Genomic DNA, 12,169 nt, shown 5'->3' on the forward strand with positions numbered 1-12,169 from the left:
TAAATGAGAAGGTACAAAAGTACAGTATCAATGTACATTCCTATACAATGACAAACTCACATTCCAGGTATTTCTCTCTCATCTGACTCACACTACTCAACCAAGCCCAAATCTTTACAGCTCACTCCAAAAAGCGCATGCGTCCGAAGCCATAGGACAGAACCCATTGCGCCTGCGTCCTCAGGAGGTTGGATGGGAGGAGGCGGCTAAAACGGCACGACCGAGCATGCGCAATCCGGACTGGGCCATAGTGCGCATGTGCAGATGAGAATCAAAGAGAAATCCTGGATGGGAATTCTGTGCAAACGCCGGAGCGCACAGACCGGTAGAGTACGCATGCTCCAGAGGGTCGGAACGCACGAGCCAGTGCGCCTGCGTATCATTCTGGCCCTTCCCCGGGGAGAAGGTGGAGGAGTGCGCCTGCGCGCTGTTGCTCCGTGGTCCCTCCCTCTCTTACCTGTGGAGCGCGGCCGTTGTGGCTAACGGCAGGTCGGTGAAGTGAACGGCCAAGATGCCGCTGGGTCTGAAAGCCAGGAGGAAGAACAAGTCGCGGGACAGCTCCACCTTGGTGGATAACGAGGGGGGTCCGGCGTGGAGGGGCGGCAGTGCCGGCGCTGTTTCCCCCGGTGGTGGTGGTGGTGGACCGGGGCTCCCCGCGCCGCCGCCTCACGCCCGGCCCAAGCTGGTCTTCCACACGCAGCTGGCGCACGGCAGCCCCACCGGCCGCATCGAGGGCTTCTCTAACGTCCGCGAGCTCTACGCCAAGATCGGCGAGGTGTTCGGTATCCCCGCCTCTGAGGTAAGGGACCAGATCCCCCTCGGCCCCCCCTCCCCCTCGATCCCCCTCGGCCCCCCCCCCCGGCCCCCACTCCCCCTCCCCTCCCCCTCGATCCCCCCTCCCCCCCGATCCCCTTTCCCCCCCTCGATCCCCGCCTCTCCCCCTCTCTCCCCCTCCCCCTCTACCCCCTCGATTCCCCCTTCTCCCCCCCTCGATCCCCCTTCTCCCCCCTCGATCCCCCTTCTCCCCCCTCGATCCCCCTTCTCCCCCCTCGATCCCCCTTCTCCCCCCTCGATCCCCCCTCCCCCTCGATCCCCCTTCTCCCCCCTCGATCCCCCCTCCCCCCTCCCCCCTCGATTCCCCCTCGATTCCCCCTCCCCCTCGATTCCCCCTTCCCCTCGATCCCCCCTTCGATTTCCACCTCGATCCCCCCTTCGATTTCCACCACTTATCCCCCCCTCGATCCCCCTTCTCCCCCCCACGATCCCCCTTCACCCCCCCACGATCCCCCTTCTCCCCCCACGATCCCCCTTCTCCCCCCACGATCCCCCCTCTCCCCCCACGATCCCCCCTCCCCCCCTCGATCCCCCCTCCCCCTCGATCCCCCCTCCCCCTCGATCCCCCTTCTCCCCCCCTCGATCCCCCTTCTCCCCCCCTCGATCCCCCTTCTCCCCCCCTCGATCCCCCTTCTCCCCCCCTCGATCCCCCTTCTCCCCCCCTCGATCCCCCTTCTCCCCCCCTCGATCCCCCTTCTCCCCCCCTCGATCCCCCTTCTCCCCCCCTCGATCCCCCTTCTCCCCCCCTCGATCCCCCCTCACCCCCTCGATCCCCCCTCCCCCCTTCGATCCCTTCTCCCCCACCTATCCCTTCTTCACCCCCATCCCTTCTCAATCCATCCTCCCCCTCTAATACCCCCTGGTTTCCCCCCTCGATCACCCCTCCCCCTCGATCACCCCTCCCCCTCGATCACCCCTCCCCTCGATCACCCCTCCCCTCGATCACCCCTCCCCTCGATCACCCCTCCCCTCGATCACCCCTCCCCTCGATACCCCCCTCGATCCCGCCCCGATCCCCCCTCCCCCTCGATCCCCCCTCGATCCCCCCTCCCCCTCGATCTCCCCCTCGATCCCCCCCTCGATCCCCCCTCCCCCTCGATCTCCCCCTCGATCCCCATTCCCCTCCATCTCCCCCCCCTTCTCCCCCCCGATCCCCCTTCTCCCCCCCGATCCCCCTTCTCCCCCCTTTCGATCCCCCCTCCTCCCCCCTCTCGATCCCCCCTCCTCCCCCCTCGATCCCCCCTCCTCCCCCCTCGATCCCCCCTCCTCCCCCCTCGATCCCCCCCTCCCCCCCTCGATCCCCCCCTCCCCCCCTCGATCCCCCCTCCCCCCCCTGATCCCCCCTCCCCCCCCTCGATCCCCCGATCCCCCCCTCCCCCCCGATCCCCCCGATCCCCCCTCCCCCCCGATCCCTTCTCCCCCACGTATCCCTTCTTCCCCACCTATCCCTTCTCAATCCATCCTCCCCCTCTAATCCCCCTCGATCACCCCTCCCCCTCGATCTCCCCTCCTCGATTCCTCCCTACCCCCTCGGTTTCCCCCACCCCCCCCCAATCCTGCCCAGATCACTCCTTCCCCCCCCCCCAACATCGCCCCCCCATTCCCCCTTTGATTGCACCCCCGACCCCTCCTCTCCCTCTTGATTGCCCCCGATTCCTCCTCTCCGCTCGATTTCCCCTCCCCAGGATCCCCTCCATCACCCCCCATCCCTCACCCCCCACCCCCCATCATTGATTCCCCCACCCCCCTGATGCCCTCCTTGATCGCCCTGCCCCTATACACCCTCCCAGATCGCCTTTGTCACCCCCTCCCCGATTCCCTTCCCCTTTGTCCCTCCTTTGACGTCCCTCACCTCACCTCTGTGCCCCATCCCAATCCACCGCCTCCTGCCCACCAAATCCACCTTAATGCTCCTCGACCTGTCCCTGATCCCACTCCCCTCCCCGATCCTACTCCCCTCTGTTTCCCCCCTTTTCGATTCTCTGCTCCATCCCCTCTCTGTCACCGATCTCCCTCTGCTGCCCCTGTCCCCACTCCCTACCTCCTTGATCCACCTCCATTCCCCCCCATCCAGATTCCCCTCTCCTCTCCCCTCACACTTACCTACCCTCTCCCATACCAACTGTCCTCTTCCTTCACCTCCCCTGCTTCCCCCTCGTCCATCTAGCATCTACTCTCCCTTCATTACCTCTGTTCTCTGACTCCTTCAACCCCACCTTCATTTCTTCCCCCTTTTGTCTACTCCCCTCTCCTTTTCCACTCTTATCCCCCCGCCCCTTGCCCTCAGTTTCGTTCCCCTTTTTGCCCTTTGCCAAGCATTGCAGTTGATTTGTTTCCTTTTCACTGCTGCATCCACACCCACCGTCCCCAAATGCAAAGGACAATTTTACTAAGCCAACAAACCTGTTGCAACGTCTCTAAGCATTGCTGCTTGATTTTGCATGTTTCAATTGGTTTCTTACAAAACACTCATTGTGTAACTGAATTTGGTTTTGTTACTAATTGTTATGATCATTGTTGTGTATTTTTGTAATGTGATCTGCATACTGAGTCTTGAATTCTTACAGCTGACTAATTCCTAAAAGTTCTAGTTGCTGCCTCAGGGTTTATTTCACAACCTGAAAGTGTGGTGGAATGGATTCAGCTCCATCTTTCAAACAGACATTGAATTAACTCTTGACAAGGCAAGAACTGGTGATATGAAGACTGATTGGATAGCTCTTTCAGAAAGTTGGCATCAGCAACATGGACTGAATAGCTGTGTCCTGTGCTTGAAATCAATGACTGGTATATTATTTGTGTTGTATTTTGTGGCTTCATTGGAGAAGAGCATTCAACTCAGCATCGTTTTGCATTTGCGTATCACCTTTTTTTGTAATAAAAGAGCCCCAATCATTCCAAGGTGCTTAATCAAGTTAATCTTGAATACCTTTTTTTTGTTCCTACAAAAAGTAGAGAATGATAAGTAAGGATGAGCGCCATTTGGCCTATCATACCTGATTTAAATTTTCTGTTTTTCACCCTGTTTCTAAAATAAAAGATTTTGGGAAGGATATTTCAAGAATGGAGCCTGGATTTACGTCAGGCGTTTCATATTCTTGGCAAGTTCCAAAATGTTTTAAAACCAGTGAAGTTACTATTAAATCTAGTCAATGTTGTCACCATCCATTTGCACACAGCAAGATCCCACAAATAGTGAGTGATAATGACCAGATAATCTGCTAATTGTGTTGGTTGAGGGATAAATACAAGTTGGGCTTCTCCAAAATCAATCATTTGAATTTTTAAAGTCTTTCTGGGTGACAGGCAGTGCCTTGGTTTAATGTTAAACCTGGAAGGTTGCACTGCCGACTGTACCACATTGGACTGTCAACCTACATTTAGTGTTGAAGTTTCTGGAGTGAAGCTTGATTTCTGACTCTCTTAACTGATGGGAACCATCATCAACAAGAGTTACACACCCGCTTGATAATTACCTGCTCACTGCCACTCAATTAATTTCAATTAATTCAGACTCTGGTACAGCCATGGTCAGAGATGGACATGTGAGCAAAATGCCAGAACAGATGTGGCTGCCTGTGACATTAAGACCTCATCACAATCTCTGGGGCGCAGACAAATGACCATTCGGGTGCTTGACAAATGACCATTCCTCTGTTATGAGCTTGGCAGGGGTGCTGAATACTAATTGTTTCAGTGTTCAGTTTCATTTGATGAAGATTTAATTGAAGATGAGTACATAACCTCAGTAATATTTCATGGCCTCTTAAACTTATGAAAAATGCTATATCAGTAGGATTTGTTCTTCCAGGATTTGGTGGTTTATTCAGTATCAGTCATGGAAATGTGCAGTGAATAGTTGTATTTGGTTCCTACTCCTTTGAGACCACTGATGTACGTACATCCTGCATTTTTCTGCCACATAATCCATTTAAAGAGCTGCCTGTGGGTGTATCTCACATCCTCTCTGTAACTGAAACCTGATCTGTCATGTCCATTTATTACTTGTAATTGTCTTTTTCCGATTTTTCTTTAACTCAAGTTTGATTGCAATTAATATATTCTGAGGTGCTTGCAGCTGTTTATGTCCCCTCTTTAATTGAATAACCCAGTCGCTGTGTCGGCAGTTGTAATATTACCAAAATAATTATCATCGAGGAGATGTTAGTAAGTGGGATGCATTGTAATTCCTTTGTAACAGTGGAGCAGTAACTGGGGTTCAAGCAAAATTGTTTGCAGTGTTTAATGAAGATAGGCAAATCTCATTCAACTTTGGATGTGAATGGAGTGATTTCTGTTTTTGTCAATTGGCAGGTGAAGGTTTTGTGCACCAAAATCAAGCAGTCACATGAAAGACTGGGGAAATTGTCTGCATCCTGTTTCGAAGCAAAATAGTTTTGTGCTTGAAACTTTGTGTAATGGTCAGCTCTGACAACTTGCAGAATGTTGTATTGCTCCTGTCTTGGTGATCATATTTTAACAAGCACAGAAAAACTCAAGTTTTTCCAATATGTAAAACTCAGTTCCTTGATTTCCTTAAAACAATCAGATATGTTCATGAATGTAAAGAGAAACAAAAATATTGCACAGTGCAGTTTTCCTTTGCATGCTGTTTTACATGAATGTTTTGAATATTTTTATATAAATAGATTGCTGTGACCTGGGATTGGTGCTAGGACTTAAACTTACAATTTATATTTGTTATTTGTGGAATGTGGGCATGTGTGACCAGGCCAGCATTATTGCTCTTCCTTATTTGCCCAGAGAACAGTTAAGAGTCAACAACATTGCTGTGCGTCTGGAGTCACGTGTAAGATGGACCAGGTTAGGATTCCAGATTTTCTTCCCTAAAGGACACTAGTGAAGTGTTTTTATAGAGCAATAAAACAGTGCTATTTACTGGGTCTGGAGATTGGAAGGAGTGATATGCTCTTATTGTCGGATATGGAAATTTTGGGAGAGTTTTAGGGTTACTGAGGATTATATCTGCAATAAATGTTGTTGGCTGTGAATCCTGTCAGATTGAATGGATTGGTTGGAGTGACAGTTAGAGGCACTGAGGAATTTACAAGCGCTGGGGGGTGTGGTGGATGGCAGTTACAGGAGGGGAGAAAAGCCACAAATAAAGTCAGGTGGATGGGTTAACTCCAGCAAAGGTAGGCAATAATACGGTGTCTTCTGTGGCTATCCCCATTTCAAATAGGTATGCCGTTTTGGAAATCATAGGGGGTGATGGATGAACAGCCAAGTGTCTGGTATCAAGGCTGGCTCTAATGAGGGGCACATCAGGTTCCAAACGATTGATTCTGTTGGGGGACTGTCTAGTTGGGGCACAGGCAGACGTTTATGCAGCCAGCAGAGAAAAATCAGAATGGTGTGTTGCCTCCCTGGTGCCAGGATCAAGGGTGTCTCAGAGGGTGCAGAATGTTCTCAAAGCGGGGAGGGACCAGCAGAAGGTCATTGTGCACATTGGTACCAATGACATAGGAAGGGAAAAAGGTGAGATTCTGAAGTGAGAGTACAGAAAGTTCGGCAGGAATTTAAAAAAAGGTGGTCCCCGAGGGTAATAATATCTGGATTACTCCTGGTGCAATGAGCTAGTGCGGGTAGGAATAGGAGTTTTGAGAAGATGTGTAGTTCAGGTTGAGGTTCTGGATGTAGGTTTGCTCGCTGAGCTGGAAGGTTCATTTCCAGACGTTTTGTCACCCTACTGGGCAACATCTTCAGTGGGCCTCCGGGCGAAGCACTGCTGATGATTCCTGCTTTCTATTGATATGTTTGGGTTTCTTTGGGTTGGGTGATGTCATTTCCTGTTCTTTTTCTCAGGACGGTAGGTGGTGTCTAACTCTGTGTTTGTTGATAGAGTTCCGGTTGGAATGCCATGCCCCTAGGAATCCTTGTGCATATCTCTGTTTAAAATGTGTTGCTGGTTAAAGCACAGCAGGTTAGGCAGCATCCAAGGAATAGGAAATTTGACGTTTCGGGCATAAGCCCTTCATCAGGAAGGTTTATGCCTGAAACGTCGAATTTCCTATTCCTTGGATGCTGCCAACCTGCTGTGCTTTAAGCAGCAACGCATTTTCAGCTGTGATCTCCAGCATCTGCAGACCTCATTTTTTACCCATATCTCTGTTTAGCTTGTCCTACGATGGATGTGTTGTCCAAGCAGAAGTGGTGTCCTTCCTTTTGTGGCTATGACCCTCTCTCACTAGTATCCTTACATACAGTTAAGGAAGGACACCACTTCGACTGGGCCAACACATCTATCCTAGGACAAGCCAAACAGAGACATGCACAAAATTCCTAGAAGCATGGCATTCCAACCAGAACTTGATCAACATACACATCTAGTTAGACCCCGTCTACCACCCCCTGAGAAAAAGAACAGGAAATGACATCACCAACCCAACAAAAAAAATAGAAAGCAGGAATCATTAACAATGCTTCATCCAGAGGCCCACTGAAGATGTCATCTAGTAGGGTGATGAAACGTCAGGAAGTGAACCTTCCAGTTCAGCAAGCAAACCTACATCCAGGAATAGGAGGATAGAGCATATGAATGCGTGGCTGAAGAGCTGGTGTATGATTAGATTACCTACAGTGTGGAAACAGGCCCTTCAGACCAACAAATCCACCTAGAAGAGTAACCCACCCAGACCCATTTCCCTCTGACTAATGCAGCAAACGCCATGGGCAATTTAGCATGGCCAATTCACCTGAGCTGCACATCTTCGGATTGTGGGAGGAAGCCGGAGCACCCGGAGGAAACCCACACAGACACGGGGAGAATGTGCAAACTCCACACAGACAGTTGCCCGAGGCTGGAATCGAACCTGGGACCCTGGTGCTGTGAGGCAGCAGTGCTAACCACTGAGTTACCGTGCCGCCCCATTGGGAGAAGGTTTGACATTTTTGGATCATTGGAATTTCTTCTGGGGTAGAATTGACCTGTACAAGAAGGATGGATTGCACCTGAATTAGAAGGGGACTAATATACTGGCAGGGAGAATAGCTCGAGCTGCTCGGGAGGATTTAAACTAATAAGGAGGGCCGGGGTGGGACTTAGTGAGGAAAGAGATCAATCTGAGACTGGTACAGTTGAGAAAAGAAACTAGTGAAACTGTTAGGGCAGGCAGGAACAAAGCAGAGAACAAGGTCGGACTGATAAATTAAACTGCATTTACTTCAATGCAAGAGGCCCCACAGGGAAGGGAGATGAACTCAGGGCATGTTTAGGGACATGGGAGTGGTATATCATAGCAATTACAGAAATGTGGCTCAGGGATGGATAAGACTGACAGCTTAATGTTCCAGGAAACAAATGATATGGGAAGGTTAGAAAAGGAGACAAGAGAGGAGGGGTGGTGGTATTTTTGATGAGGAATAGCTTTACAGCTCTACTTAGGAAGAATATTTCCAGAAATACATCCAGGGAACTGAGAAATAAGAAAGGGATGATCACCTTATTGGGATTTGATTATAGACCCCCTAATAGTCAGCAGGGAATTGAGAAACAAATTTGTAAGGAGATCTCAATTATCTGTAAGAATAATAGGGTGGTTATGGTAGGGGATTCTAACTTTCCAAACATAATCTGGCACTGCCATAGTGTTAAGGGTTTAGATTGAGAAGAATTTGGTTATAGTGTATAAGAAAATTTTCTGAGTCAGTATTGGATGAACCTACTAGAGGGGGGCAAAACTTGACTTACTCTTGGGAAATAAGGCATTCCTGAAGAAGGGCTCATGCCCAAAACATTGATTCTCCTGCTCCTTGGATGCTGCCTGACCTGCTGCGCTTTTCCAGCAACACATTTTCAGCTCTTGGGAAATAAAGCAGGCCTGGTGTCAGTGGGGGAGCAGTTTGGGGCCAATCACCATAATTCTATTAGTTTTAAAATTCTAATGGAAAAGAATACACCAGACGGAACAGTTGAAGTTCGAAATTGGAGGAAGGTTAATTTTGGTGATATTAGACAAGAACTTTCAAAAGCTGACTGGGTGCAGATTTTCTCAGGTAAAGGGATGGCTGGAAAATGGGAAGCCTTCAGAAATGAGATAATGAGAATCCAGAGACAGTATATTCCTGTTAGGGTGAAAGGAAAGGCTGTTAGGTATGGGAAATGCTGGATGACTGAAGGAATGGAGGTTTTGGTTAAGGAAAAGAAGGAAGTGTATGTCAGGTATAGACAAGATAGATCAGGTGAATCCTTAGAGTATTCAGACAGTAGGAGTATACTTAAGAGGGAAATCAGGAGGGCAAAACGGGGACATAAGATAGCTTTGGCAAATAGGGTTAAGGAGAATCCAGAGGGTTTTAACAAATACAAATACATTAAGGTCGTCACAGGTCAGGTGCCAGAAGACTGGAGGTTGGCTAAGGTGGTGCCACTATTTAAGAAAGGCAGTAAGGACAAGCCAGGGAACTATAGACCGGTGAGTCTGATGTCGGTGGTGGTCAAGTTGATGGAGGGAATCCTGAGGGACAGGATTAATGCAAATTTGGAAGTACAGGGACTGATTAGGAGTAGTCAACGTGACTTTGTGCGTTGGAAATCATGTCTCACGAACGTGATTGAGTTTTTTGAAATAGTAACAAAGAGAATTGATGAGGGCAGAGCATTGGACGTCATCCATATGGACTTCAGTAAGGTGTTTGACAAGGTTCTTGTTAGCAAGACTGGTTAGCAAGGTTGGATCTCGTGGAATACAGGGGGAACTAACCATTTGGATACAGAACTGGCTCGAAGGTAGAAGACAGAGGGTGGTGGTGGTGGAGGGTTGTTTTTCAGACTGGAGGTCTGTGACCAGTGGAGTGTCACAAGGATCGGTGCTGGGTCAACTACTTTTCGTCATTTATATAAATGATTTGGCTATAAGCAGAACAGGTACAGTTAGTAAGTTAGTGGGCCAATGGGCTGAGAAGTGGCAGATGGAGTTAGCTAAATGCGAGGGGCTGTGTTTTGGAAAAGCAAATCTTAGCAGGACGTCTACACTTAACGGTAAGGTCTGAGGGAGTGTTTCTGAACAAAGAGACCTTGCAGTGCAGGTTCATATCTCCTTGAAAGTGGAGTTGCAGGCAGATAGGATGCAATCTCAGAATAAAGGTTGCACATTAAGACACAGGTGAGGATTTTCTCTTCTGAGGGTAGTGAATCTGTGGAACTCTGCTCCAATGTCTTATGGTCTTGCACAAAGTTTAGCACAGCTTTTCTGCTGATGTATTATTTTCTGTCTCTTTTGATACTTCATGTTGGAGCACACACGATTGCTGAATTGTACAATGTGTAAACGTGGACAATGAAGCTTGTAATACTTTTGCAGAAAGCACATCAATACTGTCAAAGTTATGAGAAGAACTGGAGGTCAGAGCTACTGGTTCCTCCTCCTCCACCTTCCCCCATCGATTTTCCCCCCCCCATCACCATCACAAACTTGGGAGAAGAGGTCTTGTATTGTTCAGCAGGGTGGTTATTGTTCCCCTGTTGATTCTCAAAATTATCAGTGACTGAAGGTTAAAAGTTTCCTTTTGGTGAAGTGCAGTTAATTTTATAAACCTAAATTTGTTGAGCACTTCAGATTGTTAGTTGATCCACCCTGTAGATTCCCAAGAGTTGGATCCAAATTAATTGAGATGGGGTGAATTAAAATATGTTGTTTTGTGTGTGACCTTTATTTGAACTTGGTGTACAAATTACTGCTCAACAAAAAGAATATTGATGGACATTTGGCAGCATTGGCACAAGACTAGAGATCTGCTAAGGCTAATAATGAAAATAGACAAAAGACTTTGGTATTTCAAACAATGCAAAAGTGAGTGTGTTGCAAGATTGGGCTGTCCACTTATTGGCCTGTAATTTTGAATATTTATATGTTTTGGATTTTTCTTAATAAACACGGCGAATGGTCCACTCTTGCCATATAAACCAATGCTTTTATCTACCTAATCCATCAGTTTCTTTTGCAAATCTGTGAAAGTGCAGCAAAGTCGATTTTGAGTCCAGATTCAGATTATTTTTCATGAACCTGGTGATATTCCCCAAAGTTTAAAGGTTTAATTTAGTTGTTGAAATAATGTGTTTCTTCTCTGGGGAAGCTGATAACTAGTGGACGCAAGGCTAAAACGAGAGGTACACTGTTCGACTTTGAAACCATACAAAACTTCTACATGGTCGTGGAAAGTTGCATAACCCATGTTTCCCCTGCTCCCCCCTCAAAAGGATGTCGCAAATTGCTTTTTAAGTAAAGGTGTCAGATGGTAGAAATCAGAACAGCATTTGACAGTGTGGCATCAAAGATCCCAAGAAAAATTCAAGTTGATAAAATCTGTTGCTTGGAATATATTAAAGATTGTTGTGGTTGTTTTTTAGTCAATTAATTCTCATGGTATGACTCCCTAAGTTTCTCACGGTAGCTTTCAAGGCCCAACCACCTTCAGTTGCTTCATGAATAACCTTTCCTTCATCAGCTGTGGGAATGTTTGCAGATTACGTCCTGTTGAGTACCATTTGCAGTTCCTCAGATAATGAAGCAGTCAGTGTTCCGATGAAATAAGATCTGTATGGTATTTAGGGTTGGGCTGACAAATGACCAATTTCTTGATTCCAACCAATTTCAACTTAAGGTTTAATTTCAATGTACTTTGTCAGTTTCTCTTTTTAAATGTCTCCAGCAGTTTGTCTTTATGTTGCTTTCCCTTAGGAATTTGACATCATTGGATTGCTACAAGAATCTGAGCTCAGGACCATGTTTATGTGAATGATGTGAAAGTAGATATTAAACAATTTCCCATGTTCACTGAGTATGTAAATGCATGTGCAAAACCTATAAGCATGGGTAGAAATGCTGGTCCCCCAGCCTGCTCAAGGCACTGAACCGCGCAATTTGAGTCAATACTTACTTCAGTTACCACCCAGGCCAATACAACCATTTTCCTGCACCACTGTAATTTCTGGAGACACAAAAACTGGCACCCAGGAGCAGGCTGCTCAATTACTTAGGTGTGTGTTTGTGTGAGAAAGAGAATATGGACATGGGAACATATAAGATTAAGGAGATTTATTTAAAGCTTTCAGTAATTTGAAAGAAATCATTCTAAGCTGTTTGCCTTGTTTGGTGAAGAAATCTAGGCCTTTGAGATGCAGATTTAAAATCATTCCTGGAAGAAGTTGGGAAGCATTTCCTCGTGCAAAGAATTGTGAAATTTGGAATGTTCTCCAACAATCATCTTTACTTTTTAAAAAAATGTCTGCACTTGTTTTAGCCTGCTGTGTCAAGGGATGTGGAGCTAAGATGGACAAATGAAGTTGGGATCCAAATCAGACAGAATCCTTTTG

General features: G+C 47.7%; 1 protein-coding gene across 1 annotated transcript in view; it reads left to right on the top strand.

The window, feature by feature from the left end:
• Positions 1-388: 388 nt before the first annotated feature.
• The window catches only part of gipc2 (GIPC PDZ domain containing family, member 2), a 68,107-nt gene continuing 56,326 nt past the window's right edge, over positions 389-12,169 (top strand). The window contains exon 1 of the mRNA XM_060830633.1: positions 389-799. Within this exon, the coding sequence (XP_060686616.1) occupies positions 512-799 (288 nt within the window). The 5' untranslated portion in view covers positions 389-511. The remainder of the gene's footprint in view (positions 800-12,169) is intronic.

Source organism: Hemiscyllium ocellatum, chromosome 9 (genome assembly GCF_020745735.1).
Source record: "Hemiscyllium ocellatum isolate sHemOce1 chromosome 9, sHemOce1.pat.X.cur, whole genome shotgun sequence".
NCBI lineage: Eukaryota > Metazoa > Chordata > Chondrichthyes > Orectolobiformes > Hemiscylliidae > Hemiscyllium > Hemiscyllium ocellatum.